This window comes from Solanum pennellii, chromosome 2 (assembly GCF_001406875.1).
Source record: "Solanum pennellii chromosome 2, SPENNV200".
NCBI lineage: Eukaryota > Viridiplantae > Streptophyta > Magnoliopsida > Solanales > Solanaceae > Solanum > Solanum pennellii.
Window position 1 is genome coordinate 28056707 of NC_028638.1, and position 15930 is coordinate 28072636.

The 15930-nt window shown below is 33.9% G+C and overlaps 1 protein-coding gene across 2 annotated transcripts; it reads right to left on the reverse strand.

Moving 5' to 3' along the window:
- Positions 1-929: 929 nt before the first annotated feature.
- Positions 930-13737, reverse strand: LOC107011939 (high mobility group B protein 14). Of its 2 annotated transcripts, XM_015211629.2 has the most exons (6): positions 13608-13737; positions 13412-13543; positions 9714-9771; positions 9515-9559; positions 1465-1545; positions 930-1369 (listed from the first exon to the last, which is right to left on the reverse strand). In XM_015211629.2, the coding sequence occupies exons 1-6, from the start codon at positions 13673-13675 to the stop codon at positions 1319-1321; spliced, it is 435 nt and encodes a 144-aa protein (XP_015067115.1). In that variant the 5' UTR covers positions 13676-13737; the 3' UTR covers positions 930-1318. The 2 variants fall into 2 exon arrangements, with proteins under 2 accessions (XP_015067115.1, XP_027770565.1); XM_027914764.1 differs by lacking the exons at positions 930-1369; positions 1465-1545 and adding an exon at positions 6514-6954.
- Positions 13738-15930: the final 2193 nt, after the last annotated feature.

Sequence of the window (15930 nt, forward strand, 5' to 3'; positions counted from 1 at the left end):
TTAAGTCACGATATACTTGCACATACACTTGTATGTGCAATTGGGAGCAACAATTTGTTGTCATTATAGTTCTTCCACTTTTGGTGAGCCTCACTAAGATCATGGTTGGTGCTATATACACATGTTCATTGTATCACGAATTTAGTATAAAAATAAAGGCCCCATGTCATATTATCATTGGTAGATGATATTTACATTAACTATACGGGCATTAGTTGTCAATCACATGCTCATTCGAAATGATAAATCTAGATTGGTCAGTTTGGCCATCTACTTTGTTAGGAAGACCAGGAAACTCAAATAACACGGCAATAAGGCCCCAAAAGAGTCTCAACTCTGTCCTTTGAATTACACAAACAAATAAAATCACTAGTATTTGAAAATTTCACCAGCCATGGGGGAAATTTCATTCTTGTATTTTACAAAGTTTATTAGTAAAATAAACACTAGACCATTTTTGGGCGATTCACTGCCCTATGCCGGCGAATAAAAATTCACGTTTTTCCTCTTAATTTGCTGGGACAACCTTTGAATGCTTTGCTTTGCCTTGCCAGCTAATTCCCTTCAAAACTGGACAAATATTGAGAGAGGTTGTTCCATAATCGATTCTAAAAGATGATCCATAATCCACAATCCCCAATGTCTCCATATTCTAGTGTGTATAATAGTTGAATAAAATACATATTCAATGCAAGATGATATTAAATTCTTAGGAGCTCATGAGCCTCAAGCAACTGGCGACAAAAGCTACCAAGGTAAAAAAAAAAAAAAAGAATCATCCTACAAAGTTATAGAGATGGATAGAACACACAATAAGAACAGTAATCAAACTTAATAACCTATTGATTTCGAGGGAAATACTAACCACTGTAAGGCAAGTTTAGTTGCTAAAAGTTGAACTCAAAAAAGGTGTTGATTATAAAGAAATATTTTCTGTTGCAAAAAATGCTTTCAGAATTGTAAATGATATGTATCATTCAAACCTTTTGTGAACAACGCAGTGCAGCCATCTGAAAGTTAAATATACACTCAAAGAGAAGGATTGCTTTACTAGAATAAATAGTGCAGCACTTATGCAGAAAACCTGCATGGAATAATCTACTTTCAAGTGCTGTCAAGGCTAATAATGTACATACAGAACCCATAATTGAGCACCAAGTGGATTCTGCCTCGATTGGGGAAAGGAGGCTTGTTCAGTCATCAAAGGTGCCAAGACATGAAGTCGCGAGGCTAGATAGATAAGTTGGATGTACAGAAATAATACCAAAATACACACTACCGATCATCTCAAACTGAAGATTACAAACAAGGCATGATACTATTCATCAAAATCGGAGTCTTCTTCATATTCTTGAAATTCTCCACCTTCCTGCACATAGTTTCCATCACATGGCAAGAAACACTGCTCACTTTCTGTGATAGCACCAGTTGAGGAATTAATGAAGCTAGAAAGGGGAAGCTTACCTTTTTCTTGTTGAAGTACGTCATGGCTCTATCAAACTCTCTTCGTTTCTCTGTTGCTATATCATAGTAATGCACTTTTTCCTAACAACCAGTAAAGTCTATATAAGTGGTTTCTTCTCGGATCTTCATAATTCTATTTGCAGAGGAAACAAGTGTTTTAACAGATACAGACGTTGAATAAGAATATATAATATGGTCCAATGATGCAAGTGTCCCCTCATCAGGCAATAAGTTGAAGACATTCAAGACCAGTTCTTCAAGTCAGATATACTTGATCACCTGTTTCACTTTCATTACATCGATGTGGATTGCCTCGTGAAATAGCAACAGAACTTTTCCAGACATTTGTAATTTGTGGTCTAATTAGACAACATCTTGCTTCGAACATAGGAGTTGCTAAGAGGAAAATTTGAGAAAAAGAGCCGATTGTAAAAAGATTTTAAAAAAAAAAAAAAAAAAAGCCTAATCTCAAGGAAGGTGATCATCTGCTGAAGCCAAGTAGTAATACAGGGTCTCATTAATCCAGTCCTTGCTTAAAGCCAACAGCATTTCAATTCTTCAGCAGCTGATCGAAAATAAACTAACCTAAGATGCCGAATTTACTTGCTGGACTCAGAATTTCACAAACCTTGTCTAATAGATTTGGACCAGGTAGTGCTTAATGTGAATCTGAATGCTTAGAAGACCATTTCTGGCAAGAGATAGGACTAGCCCCCACGAGTCAGGGAAATAAAATGGTGGCAAGGATTACAATACATTCTCTCTGATAGTGCAAATCAACAAGCTCTACAACTCGAAGGGTACTTTCCCTTAGGCATGACACCGAAGTGAGCTTCTCCTTGGCGATTTTGTGCCTCTCAAACTTATCACCAATGTGAATCAGCAGGACCTTTCTACTACTGATTAAACCATTTAAAGATTATATGACTGATAAAAGACAGAGATGAAAGCAGAAAAGCTTGGAAGTTGGTAGTGGCAAGTCACTACACTTGCAGGAATTTCTTTTTTCTTTTTGTTGAAATATAATTTCTCCGGAAGAGGGAAAAAGAAATTAAAGGACATTGGTAAAATGTCCTTCAATAGAAAAATAAACAAAAGTAAACAGCACGCAGAATAGATATCCTTCTCTATCAGTGGCCTTCAATTGTGTGGCAGATCTACTAGCACCACTTCAAAAGTACCATTACTCTAAGACGAAAAAGAAGCAAGGACTCGCAAACTTGCAGACACAAACTTCTTTAGTTTACCCACGTTTGTTCACAATTTATGTGCTGGTATATATGGATAACTATAGATCCTAGTGGTCCATTACTCTTAGACCTAATAGAAGCAAGGGCTCAGAGTATACAGAGCAATATAATTCATGACTCACATGTTTGGTTGCAGTTCAGATGTGTCACAGCCAGGGACCCTTTCTTATTTCACATAGTTAGCCAGAAGAGGAATTACTAAATTAATTATCAATGGCTAGAATTTAGATTTACTTTAATGAGGTTCTAGGGGTCAGGTTGTGCCACGTCAACAAAGTAACAGCTAAGCAGACTGGTCGTTATACTCTTACAACCCTACAGAGAACATTCATTCAGCACATATCAGGTATCTTTCTCTCTCAAATTTCTTCTGGACTCTTCTCTTCTCCTTCCTGATTTTTACCTCTATTCTTCTTCTTCCATTTCTGCAGATCTATCAAGCTAGAAGGCTACTGTTCGACCTTTCCAATTCCTGTTATTCTGTTATTAGTCCAGTTTGTTATTCATTTCAGTTCAATATAAATCAGAAAATTGTCCCAAAGACACTGCTCTATTGTTATATTCTTGTTATTTCTGTAACTTAAGATTGCCTTAAAGGTTCAAGACCATTACAAGATGCCAGTTAATACGGATAATTACCCATCATTAGAAGTAGTAAGGAATGATGTGATAGGTTCAAGTATAAAAAGTGGGTGATCAGTGCAAACTTTTACCTTGGACGAATCACGCGTAAGTCGCTTCAAATATTGATTTCCCCCCTAAATTCTTTTAGATATTGAAGTCTAGACATCTAAAATAAGAGAACATTTATTGGGAATAATAATTGATGGCATGCCACCACAGCCTACTTCTGTTTCCTTGTCTTTTTCCCTACCACATTGAGAGTAGATCTGTGGTATTTTTCCAATGTAGTAACTCATAAATGAGGAATAACTTCCATTTGAACAATTCATTGTAGGGTTACCAAGAACTTAAACTTCCTGTAGTGGGAACTGGCATCATGGACCTAGTCTTATCAAAAGCTAAAAGCGCAAACAAGCTCTAAGGTTTGCCGGGGTTTTAAGCGCAAATAAAGCATGAGCTTTCATGAAAAAGGTACAAATAGAGAATATATACAAATATATATGTTAAGTCCAACAACAACATAGGGATGGTACAGTGTGTGCAAACCATGCCCCTACCACGTGGAGGTAAGGAGACTGTTTCCGGAGAACCCTCAACTCAAGTATAAAATATCAAAACAATAAAAAAGAGGAAACAACAGTGGAGAAACAAACCAATAATGAAGATATATGTTTAGTGCAAGACTGATAATTATAAGCAAGAACAAGAAAATAAATGTTACAGTTTCAAAAAAAAGCATGAACAAGAAAATTAAAATAATAATAATAACAAAGTGAAATACTAATTATGTAATGTCGACTCTTCATAAGTGGCTCACTGGAAAGGAAAAGTATGAATTCAAGCCTTGATGACGACATTGAAGTGCACACTAAGTGAAGCGAAGCACTCAACATGTTTTGAGCATCGCTTCAGGGCTTAAGCGTGCCTTTGACAACACTTGGACAAAAGAATGAAAAGCTACATTTATCCTGCAGCTTATCAATCAAAAGGACCAGAACTGTTCCTCATCTTTGGCTCTAGGGAAAAAAAATAATCTTCATCCTTCTACATGGAGTATTAATTGTACTCCTTCATTGCCAAGTTCTTTAATGGAAACCTTCATGTGCTTGCCAGTGTTGCCACACTGAATCACATTTCAGTCCAAATGACTAGTAGCTTTATCTCTCTATTTGTTGATTATGAAGTAAGCAGCAAAGCTCCCTAAATGGAGCCGAAACATAAAAATCAAAATACCAAATTATATGCTAGTTCCAAAAAATATCTTGATTACCTTTTTAGCTGATTGTAGTAGGTATTGTTTTGTATCAGTAAGGAGAATCACTGGCAGAATAGATCCATTAAAGAGGAAGAGTTGAGAGGATAGAGATTCAATTTTTGGGAACAATTACTTAGGTGTTGCAAGGGTAGTTCCAAACCCGGAAGTTTGGGCTCAAGTTTAGTGGAAAAGTATGGAAAAATCCTACAGAGGTGGAACGTGGTTTTCTTCTCCATTGAGTAAGAAGTTTTTCACACTAAATACTTATGTTGATTATCATTATTCCGTCATTTACATTCGTGCACAGTTGCTCAAAGGACTTGGTTATTTGAGTGCTTTGCTTGTAGCCAAACTAACAACAGTGCTACTTAACTAAATATATCTCTTCTGATTAAGTGGTAACTTAGCTGTTCAGTAGCTAATTTATAGATCTTCCTTGGGATAGGGTTCGGTTTATGCGAGAGAAATTTGAGTTTTCAAGGGGATAAAGAAAAGGACATTTTAGGATCCTATGTACTGTAATTACTTGAACAATACCGTTAAAGCATTGTAGAAAGTTTTAGTAGCTTCATTAAAGAATTGCAAAAATTTGAAAATCCTATTTACTGTAATTATTTAAGGGCTCTATCAAAGCATTGCAGAACCTAATTAGTAGCAATTTGGGAAAATTACAACTTAAGAGAAACCTTTTACTAGCTCCATTATTCAATAACAATCTAGCAAAAACTTTTTAGCAGCTCCATTCAACTTCCATCTTATATAACAACGCAAACATAAAACTAGTAACCGAATGAACTGTGGCAAGACAATTTGATCCTCTTTCTACCCCTTTATGTTTCTCAGTCTCAACTTCCTCTTGCACCATCTATCTTTTCTTCTTTCTCTTTCAGCTTCTCAATGATCTCAACGTGCTTTTTTTCTCGTAAGTTCTTAAAAATAAACACCTTATGATTTGGGGAATCTGCTAAAGGGCTTCAAACGAATGGATGGGAAGAACAGAGCAGGCAAACATTTTTTTATCATTTCACTGATAAAAAATGTCGCATAATTTGCAGGAGTACAACCTTCACGTTAAATCAGGAGACAGACGTTTGGGGTGGACTGAAAGTGCACCAATTTGACAGAGGACTATACGTATCCACAGAAAAGGAGGATTATTTTGAGTCTAAAAGACAAATAAAAGGGAGAATTTCGGTCCATAAGTCTGAATACATCCAACATAACTAATGGTCCCTCTTGCTTAACATAGATTGTCACTTGAAAACTATGATCAGAAGAAAATTTCAGTTCGTATTGGAATCTCCAACTCCATTTGTGGGATGGCTTGGGTGTTACAAAATCGGTGAATGAGACAATAACCAAATGGAGATGGCAGAGATTTAGCAAGGAGAACACAGAAATTTGGACGACCATAACATTGTGAGTTTTTGACAATTTGGAATGAGAATAGTAGGAAATTATTCCACATGTATTAATCTAGATTGTAAGTTAAAGATCATTTTTATTCCCTTCTTTATTAAGTTAAAGAAAGAGTATCCCTAGATTGTAAGAGCTTGATTGATAAATATTATTTAGACACTCACTCACTTCGTAAATCTTTTGACATCATCTTGGAGTGCTATTAGTGAAGTGAACTTGACTTATCATCTAAAGAAGAGAACTTGACCTAATTGGATTAATCTGGTCAGAAAAACATAATCTGAGGCTGCTTCGGACTTGATGCTGAAACAAGTTAATTGCTCCGATCTTCTCCCGCTCCAACATATTACTGACAAGATAAGAGCAACCCACAAAATGAGCAACTAAGCTCCAAGTTCAGGTAAATAAAGAGATGCACTTTTTCCTATTAACACTAATAACTAGTCTAGACTTGGAGCAAAGAACCTCGATTATACATGCGAGAAATATAAAAAAAGAATATTATCAAATTGTTTTGTCTACATTATTACACAAAGACCCAATTTATACACACTACAATACAATCCTTTATCAAGTAGGATACCATTTACTGTTCCTATTCATATGAAAGTTATATTCCTATTTTATATAGGAATGTATATACCCATTCCTATTCCAACACTCCCCCAAGCTGGTGCATAAGTCCTATGTACCTAGTATAGATGTTATTAACACGAGGATCAGTAAGGGGCTTTGTGGAGATACTTGCAAGTTGATCACTCGACTTCACAAAATTGACGGTCAAGCTCATTGTGTTTAGTCTTCTCATGAAATACAGGATTAGATGCAGCATGTTGATAAAACACAGAGTCAACCCCATTATGAGTCATGCCAAACTCCTGAATTACTATGTCGAACTTCCCAAACCAAGCTCGAGAAGACTATTTCAAACCATAGAGTGAACTGCACAATCGACATACAAAGGCTATTAGACTCTCCCTGAGCAACAAAATCATGTGGTTGCTCCACATAGACTTATTCACAGTGCAAATCGCTAGAAAGTGCTCAAAAGCAGAACATGCTAATGTGTCGAAATATTAGATTTGATGACTGAAAGTGATCACAATCTGAGGAATAAAATTATATAGGTAGAGGGTCGGAATGATGACATGACTCTATTGAGAAAGAGAATTATATGGGTTTTGAAATGATAGCAAGACCCTATTGAAAAAGAGAAATAATATGGGAGGGTCGGATTGATTGCATGACCCTATCGAAAAAGAGAAATTATATGGGTAGGGTCGAAATAATGGCACAACCCTATGCAAATCAGATTTGAGGAGTCATCGGAAAGACGAATCGAACTAAGCAAATCGTATTTAAGGAGACACCGAAAAGACACATGTTTCTATGCAATTCAAATATGAGAAAGTAGTTCAAAAACATCCATGGTCCTACGCAAATTAAATATGAAAAATAGTCCGAAGTGATGCACAATGCTACGCAAATCAGATATGGAAAAAGTAGACACCGGAAAGATGGCATGGTGTTACACAAATTCAATATGAAAAAGTAGTCATCGGAAGAATGGCACGGTGCTACACATATAAGATATGAGAAAGTAGTCACCCGAATTATGGCTGGTGCTACACAAATCAGATATGAGAAAGTAGTCACCGAAATGATGGCACAGTTTACACACATTAATTATGAGAAAATAGTCATTGGAAAGATACACAACGACCCAACTTTTGCTAACATAATCGTAGGTAAGACGGGCAGCATATATGGGTAATAGTTGTCCGCCGGCAACGGAAGCTCTTTGATTGTTTACCAAAATCATAGAAGTTCCGATACCATGTGAGCATTGTTTTGGACGACGAAAGGCGAATAAAAGGCGACAAGGGAGGCGAGCGCTCGCCACTCACCTTTTTGAAGTACGACACCATTTAATACCAAAAAATTAAAACATTTAATTGCATATGTAAGTAATCAAACAATAACATATTAGCAATTTTTTTCTTTTCAAAAACTAAAAATAGATAGTACGTACTAAAAGTCTAGAACTTGAATGAGAAAAAAAAATAAAAGTCAAAACAAAGGTAGAAGTGATNGGTGGCGTTCTGCCTGGATGGATGGCGGGACGTCACATAGTACATACTAAAAGTCTAGAACTTGAATGAGAAAAAAAAATAAAAGTCAAAACAAAGGTAGAAGTGATTCTAAAGTTTGAAGAAGAAGAAGATGAAGGAAAAATAAAAGAGGAAGAAGAAAAGAAGAAATATGTAATGGTTAGACTTTGGAGTCACCGCAAAAGTCTGGCTAGTTGCCGAAGGAGTTTAGTCGAAAACCCTAAAAGTACCTTTTAACTTTTAAAATCCTAAATTGGTCGCCTTTTTTTTATGAATATACAAAAGGCGACGCCTTTCTTGCCTCTTTCCTTTTTGTTGTCATGGCGTCGCCTTTTGAAGATTGCCTCGCCACAAAGCTAAAAGGCGATGAAAGATCGCCTTGCCTCTTGCCATTGGCAACGAGGTAATCGCCTTTCACAACACTACATGTGAGAAATATTGGAGAAGAATATTATTGTATTGTTGTGTCTACATCATTACACAAAGAACCAATTTATAGACACTACAATACAATCCTTTACCAAGTAGGATACTACTTCCTTCGTTTCGAAACGAATGACCTAGTTTGACTTGGAACGAATGTAAGAAAAAAAGAAGACTTAAACATGTCAAGTGGTTCTAAATTAAAGTTATATCAAATATACCAAAATACCCTTTAATCTTGAGGTCTTAAACATGTCAAGTGGAAAGTTAAAGTTTGTTGTCAAAAAAGGAAAGAGGTCATTCTGTTTTTAATAGACTAAACAGAAAATTGGGTCAATTCTTTTTTAAACAGAGGGAGCATTTATTATTCCTATTCCTAGGACTACTCTTATTCCTATTGTTATTCTAAGTAGGATTATATATACCCATTCCTATTCTAACAATATAAAAGTGAAGAGAAATTATTACCTCAATGCTAGGTCAAGTCCATATTGGTGAAAACAAATGTACAACCAACAAATGCTTTATTCATTTCTTCTTATGTACAAAACTAAAATAAAAAGTCAATTGTTTGGTCAGATAAGTAAAGAGACAAAGTTTGCATTAACTACATTGCATGTACAGAATATTGGAAAACAAAACACCAAATGGAGGACAATTTTAATGAGTGAGCCTAAACTAGTATTAGACTATGTTACATGAACTCGTTTAAGGGTTCCTTCCTGATTTTAGTTGTGTCGAAGTATACAGTATGATATTATGCTGTTTTTTACTAAAATTTAGCTCATTTTGAAGAATTAGACATGGTAACTGTACCAATTATAACATGCCTTTTTTTAAAAAAATGGTAATGGTACCGACCTAACATACCTTTGACATACACATCAACAAACATAAGGCATAATCATGCAATTTATAAGAGCAAACTAGAGGAACAAAGCATGAAAAGACTAGCTCAGAAGCAAAACCTCATATGTCATAATTTTCCACTTCTCTCCACAAGCTTTCCCAATCTGCAGCATGATAGAAATGTAAAACATCATAGAAAAAATGCAAGAAAGATGCCATAAATAATCCAAACTAGTTAGAACAAGGAGATATACTAGGACGAATCCTTTTTCTAAAAAAAATTATACTAGACCGAATGTAGATTCAAGAGACACATACATCTCGCATTGACCTGACGTCTGGATTTTGCTCCTGGAATTCCTTGCGGAAGTCCTCCCTGGAAATAGATGGGAATATTTAGTTAGCAGAATACATTTAAGTTGGCATTTTTTTAAGCTTCAACGAATCTAATTATATGCAACAAAAGTCTAGTTGGGGATACACACAAACACTAAAAGAAGCTTGTGAATATCTCAATGAAGACACAATTATGTAAATAAAAAGTGGTTCAAGCTCTAGATTAGCACAATCTTATTCAGAGCATAACCGGTTCAACATAAAACTTGCTATTGGATTACCTTCATTAGAAAAGGCTTTCTTCAAATAGTCTTTTTAACTGAAGTCAAGTGCTCATCTAAATTATTAAAGGGCTACTTCAAATCTCCCCTGAACGTCTTTTTTTTTTAAAGTACCCAATGTTGGAATTGAAGAAAAAGAATGTGATAGCTACGAAGGAAGAAAATAACATCGGCGAAAGAAGCTGGGAAGGATGCACCAGAAGCTCATAGAAAAAGATTTTCAAAAGTTTAAAAGCTTTTACTTAGTAAATATTTCTTATATTTATCATTTTAGCATGTGTATTATTTGTTGTGGAATAAATGAAAAAATTCCTACTGAAATATATTAAAGATTCTTCTTAAGAATGAGTTTGAACTCATTTATAATTTACATTGTCATTATTTTAGTAATAGCACAACCCTATTGTTATCCTTTAGTTTTTGCGGTTCCTTTTATAGCAAACTCAGCAAGTTAATTATTTTTACTATTTGAACAATATTCTTACCACTATTGTTTTGTAACTTTAAGTTTCAAATGGGGAAGATTTGAATGTTCTATTTGCCAATGGCATTTACAAGTACAGTTTCCGTATCACATGGTTAAAATTGTTAAAGGAGAAGAATGCCTCCTCTTTTATCACACTTTCATTGAACAGTTGATTATCCTGTTGGGAGCGCCACCACCGAATGGGAATGGGCCCTGCAGAGCGCAATCCAAATTTAGTCGGAGCTCCGATGTGGGCTCAAAACACCGGGTGGGAAACCAAAAAAAACATATTAACATAAGGCAGTCTATTCTCGATTTGAACATTGAGTGCGGCAAAAGTCATCTACACATCTAGCATATAGTTGTTATAACATCAAGGTTATCGATTTTGGATTTGTTCGTGAACAATTCTGAATTCACAACAAAGAAGTTTTTAAGGACACATTCAACGAATATTTTTAGTCCGACTTATTTTGTCGAAGGAAGCAAACTAATAAATGTGATTTTGTCACAATCATATAATTATATTTATTTAATTCTAATTACGGATTTATAAATAAATAATAATAAACTCTAAATCTTATTCCATATAACACAACATGTTACGAAAATTTAGGATGTGGACGATAATATTCGTATTTGCCTTCTTAAACGATTAGGATAAAATGATTTAAATTTTATAATGGTCAAATACATAAACAGATCTCTATTATGTTTTTTCCCTCAGGTACATTAACTATGTTATTTTCCTATTGAATCATTGAACCACTGATAATTTGTTCCTTTTAAACACCGTTGGTTGATGTGAAACCAGATTTTGTGAGGAGTACTAATAGAGGATAAATATGTTGTTCCAGAACTCATTAGTCCAAATGATGGTGAAAATGTACGAGAATAATTATGTTTTACTTCAAGTCATTTGAACACATTAGAAAACAAATGAGACTAACACAGAGTTTGTGTTCATTCCTTCAATCAAAATCATTACAATACAAACACAATCGAAGACATTAACAATAGAAAAGTCGATTAAAATCAGCCAAGAGCGTTTAAAAGGAATAAATTATGGATTGTTCAATGATTCAATAGGAAAATGACGTAGTTGACGTACCTAAAGGGAAAACCCAACAAGTTTAGAGATTCGTTTATGAGTTCGGCCTTTTATAATTGAACAAATAGTTAGAAAAAATTAAATATGATCAAATAAATTTGATAATATTTTTTATGATTTAATCTCTCACTTTTAGCGTGTCGCGCGGATAAAACACTAGCATGTTTGAGGTGCTAATAACTTCATTCAACTTTACCCTAATACTATTATAAATAATATAGTAATTATTTATATAAAATTACTTTACAATCTACAACATATTTTTGAAAAATGCTAAGTAAATAAAGAAAATTCATAAAATAAAAGAGATACTTATAGTAAATCAAAGGAATAAAAGATGATCCTTTCTATTCACCTCTCTGGTTTTTCTTTGCATTGAAAATAGTTTATTCTGATGTGCAATATATTGATTTAATTATGGTGTTTTTTATTGGTCATTGAAATTCATTTTTTTGTGCATTCTAATTTATGAACATACATCCTTACAGCACATGGCTTAGTGTAAGATTTTGATTAGCATCAAGTGTGAAGCACCGGAGTCCACAAACCAAGGGTATTATAGACTGTGAAATACAAGCAAAAGAACTATCACCAATAGAAGTATCAGGTTGAGCAATACTGCAGGAACTCATTGTATTCTCTTTCAGATAAATAAAATTGTTGATTACCTATAGTGTCGGTCTAAGCACATGAGCATAAGCCTATACAATAACTACACCGAGGTCGAGATCTTCCAAAATGACCTCCTCATCATCCATCGATTTTTCATATAGGATGTTCGAATTTCTGATCATCTCATTAAGGATTTTGAGGTAGTCATAAGATCTGAATTTCCAAGTCATATTAAAAACATCAATCCAAGAGATAGGTTGGATTGAAGAGATATCTAAGCAAATAAGTTGGGAGACTGAAAAGTTGTCGGACAACTCCCAAAGAGCAGAAAGCTGCTTTGAGGGACTAGACAAATCAGCAAAATTATCGGAAGAAGGCCAATAGAGTCGCCAGAAGTTGACGAAAACTGGATGATCTAGATAGGAACAGCTCCAAGGAACCAGATCTACCGCTGGAAGTGGCTGACGACCTTCCAAAGAATCAAATATGTACTTGGAAGCTACTGGACTCACGGGGAAACTCGCCTTCAAAACAAAAAGTGATCAGAACTTGAAGAAACTAGGACGGGTTGGCTCGGAGTCACTGGACGAATCCAACAAGAGAAAGAACTGATTGAAAAAGTGGTCGGAAACTGGCTCAAGCGTTGCGCGGTCATGGCAGAAGAAAAACTTCTTTTGTCGGCACATGGAGGAGATTCTGTTGATGGGCTTTTGTGGGTTTTTGTTACTTGTGCTCTGCGAGGCTGATGGCAATGTTGTTTTTCCCAAACAGTTAATATAAAAAGAAGATAACAAGAAACAACAGCTGGTACAGACGCCAGAGTTCCTCACCAAACAATGATATCATGGGGAAATAAAGAGTCCAAAAATATGAATAACATGTATAAACTAATTATTACACTAAGCCCTATTTTTATTCTAAGAAGATAAAACAACTTATTAAAATTTGTAAATACAAGTACAAATTCGACAACCTAGTGTGGGGTATTTATAACAGACATGAGCTTTTCCCTTGACCTACTCATAAGCTGATGATTTGACAGACCTAACCTGAACCCAAAGTGGAGTTTCATGAATTGACCAAGTACAAACACAAATTAGATTGGTGTATCAAGATTTTAGATGCTACTATGACAATAACTAACGCTATGGAGTTTAAAGCAAGGGTTCCTTGAAATAGAACAGAAAAAACAAAGATATGTGGTACATACAAGAAATAGAAGAAGGCAGTGGGGGGCTTCTTAGGCTTCTTTGCATCTGTTTTTGCAGTCTTCTTCTTCTTCCCTGATGTGGGTTTACTCTGCTTCACTCCACCTGCCTTTACTTTCTCCGCTAATTTTACCCTGAGACTGAAATTTGTCAACAAAACAAATGGGGAGTGACAAATAAACGTATTTTTGTTCTTACCTTTTGGTTGATGTCATGGAGCTTTTGCTAGAGACTGAAGTTGAAGCAGAGTTTCGACACTTTGCCATTTTCTTTTTTTTACCTAGGTCCAAACCTCCACTCTACCGGGAACAATTTTCTATTGCAACCCTATATTCTTTTTTTTCTTTAACAACTAGTATAATATTTTTAAAACGAAAGTATTGAAAATGGTACAAAACTATTTCAATCCAGCTATTGATTCTAAAATATCATTTTCACCCATTTATTGGCTTCAAAATATTCTTTTCACCCACCTATTGGCTCCAAAATATCAAAATTGACCACTTATTTAACGGTTTCAAATTTAATCTATTTAAATATGTTTTAAAATACTTGGTGCTCAACTATGGATATAATTTAATTTAGAAATATTATTTATAAATCAACTCACTACACCCATTACTAATTTAGCGTTACCCATTTAATAAAACATTTCTAATATCAAAATCACCCTAACCACTACTAAACTACGGCGAAATTACCGATTCATGAAATAGACATTCAAAATTATTGAGACCGAATTGAAGCCCCAATTAAATTTAGGTTGAACCGCTTATTTAGGAGGACACTTTCAATAGGATTTTTTTCAAGCTTGAATCGAATTTTATGATTAAATGTAAAGAAGTAGCACCTCTCAAATTAATTCATGCACTTTTAAATATAATTTTATAAATGTATATTATTTCTTTTAAATATAAAAACTTTATATATTCTTTTTTTAAAAAGTTGTCTATTAAGTAACATCACATAATTGAGGCGAATGAATAATTAAGATGAACATAGCCAGACTTTTAAGTTTATCGGTAATTTTTATTTAGACACTTGAATTATAATTTTTATTGAGGACTTTAATGGATGATAATGTACTTCTATAGACATTTTCACCTAAAATTTTTAGAAACACTCATTTTGTAGTAGCTTTCTTGTTGTGCATTAGTAATGGAGCGGGTTTATTAATTGGGTGTGGTTTAATTAGTAATGGGTGGGTAGTAAATTGGTTAATAAATTATATTAATAAGTTTAAATTATAACAAATATTTAAGCGTCGTGTATCAAAAAAACATATAATTAATTTAAATTTAAAATCGTTAAATAAGTGGGTAATTTTGAATCCAAAGGTGGATGAGAAAGGTATTTTGGAGCCAATAGGTGGATGAAATGGTATTTTGAAGCCAATAGGTGGATAATTTTGTACCACTTATGATACTTTAAGGATATTTTAGGCCCTTTTTCGTTTTAAAAATTATTATAAATTAAAAAATATCTAATAGTATGAATTACTCTATTATTATTGGAGCATAAAAATGCATGTGTTATCCTATATAATATTTTAATTTTATACAAACACTTGATAAAAATAAAATTTTAAAACCCTAATCTATGTGCAATGAAAATATGTTTCTCAAACACATCAAATATTATTTCAAAAGCTTCACCTTCTCCTAATACAATGAAAATTAATAATAGCATATGTGGCTTTGATACTTGTGTTAATTAATAAAATTTTAAATTCATAGATCAAATTTTAACCAAACGTTAAAATAAAGACTCTATTTTTAGCTAAAATTTAACATAAATTGCATAGTATATTACAATTTCTCTAATACACACCTATCTAATTTATTCTTGTAAAATAAGTTGATTTTTGTTAAATCAAATAAAGCTTCATAAAATAAAGAAAAAATAATAAATTATTGTGATCAAAATAATATATTACAATTAGTTAATTAATATATTATTTTTAATAGTAACAGATTTAACCCTAAAAGTTAAGCGAAATGGTTTGGTGGACCCTTATACTTGTATGCGTTTTGTATTGTGAACCCTTCTATTTGCTATTTTGTCATCTGAATCCCTAAGCTCAGTAAAACACAATATTTTAAATATGTTTTTGACTACTCAACTGCGTGTGTATCACAACGCCTGACACATAATTTTAAAAATAATTAAAAAATGACATGTATGATTATAAAAATGACACATGTGTATATTGGTCACTGCATGTCATTTTTTCTTTTATTATTTTTCATTAATATACTTACTTTGTCTCTTTCCAATTTTCATTTCTCTTTGATATAGCCTCCATTCCCACAATCTCACTTTTTCTTATCTTCATTTTCAACTGGAAAGTATCAGGCTACGTAGAATACATAATATCAGGCCAAACACAAGGTAATATGCTACTTCTAGTGTCGCAAGGAAAATCTGCAGCTAGGCTGGGTGAAAGTGACAAAAAGAATTTTCTATTCACTCACCTTTTTCCTTTTTCCAATCTCTTATACTCTTTTCATCGAAGTAAAAA

Bases quoted from the DNA above. Each gene is read 5' to 3' on its own strand.
- LOC107011939 (XM_015211629.2), bottom strand. From the start codon at position 13,675: ATGGCAAAGTGTCGAAACTCTGCTTCAACTTCAGTCTCTAGCAAAAGC. The intron at 9,560-9,713 runs GTATGTGTCTCT...ATCATGCTGCAG, and splicing joins ACGTCAGGTCAATGCGAGAT to ATTGGGAAAGCTTGTGGAGA. The intron at 1,546-9,514 runs GTTTTGCTTCTG...ACTGGTTGTTAG, and splicing joins GGAAAATTATGACATATGAG to GAAAAAGTGCATTACTATGA.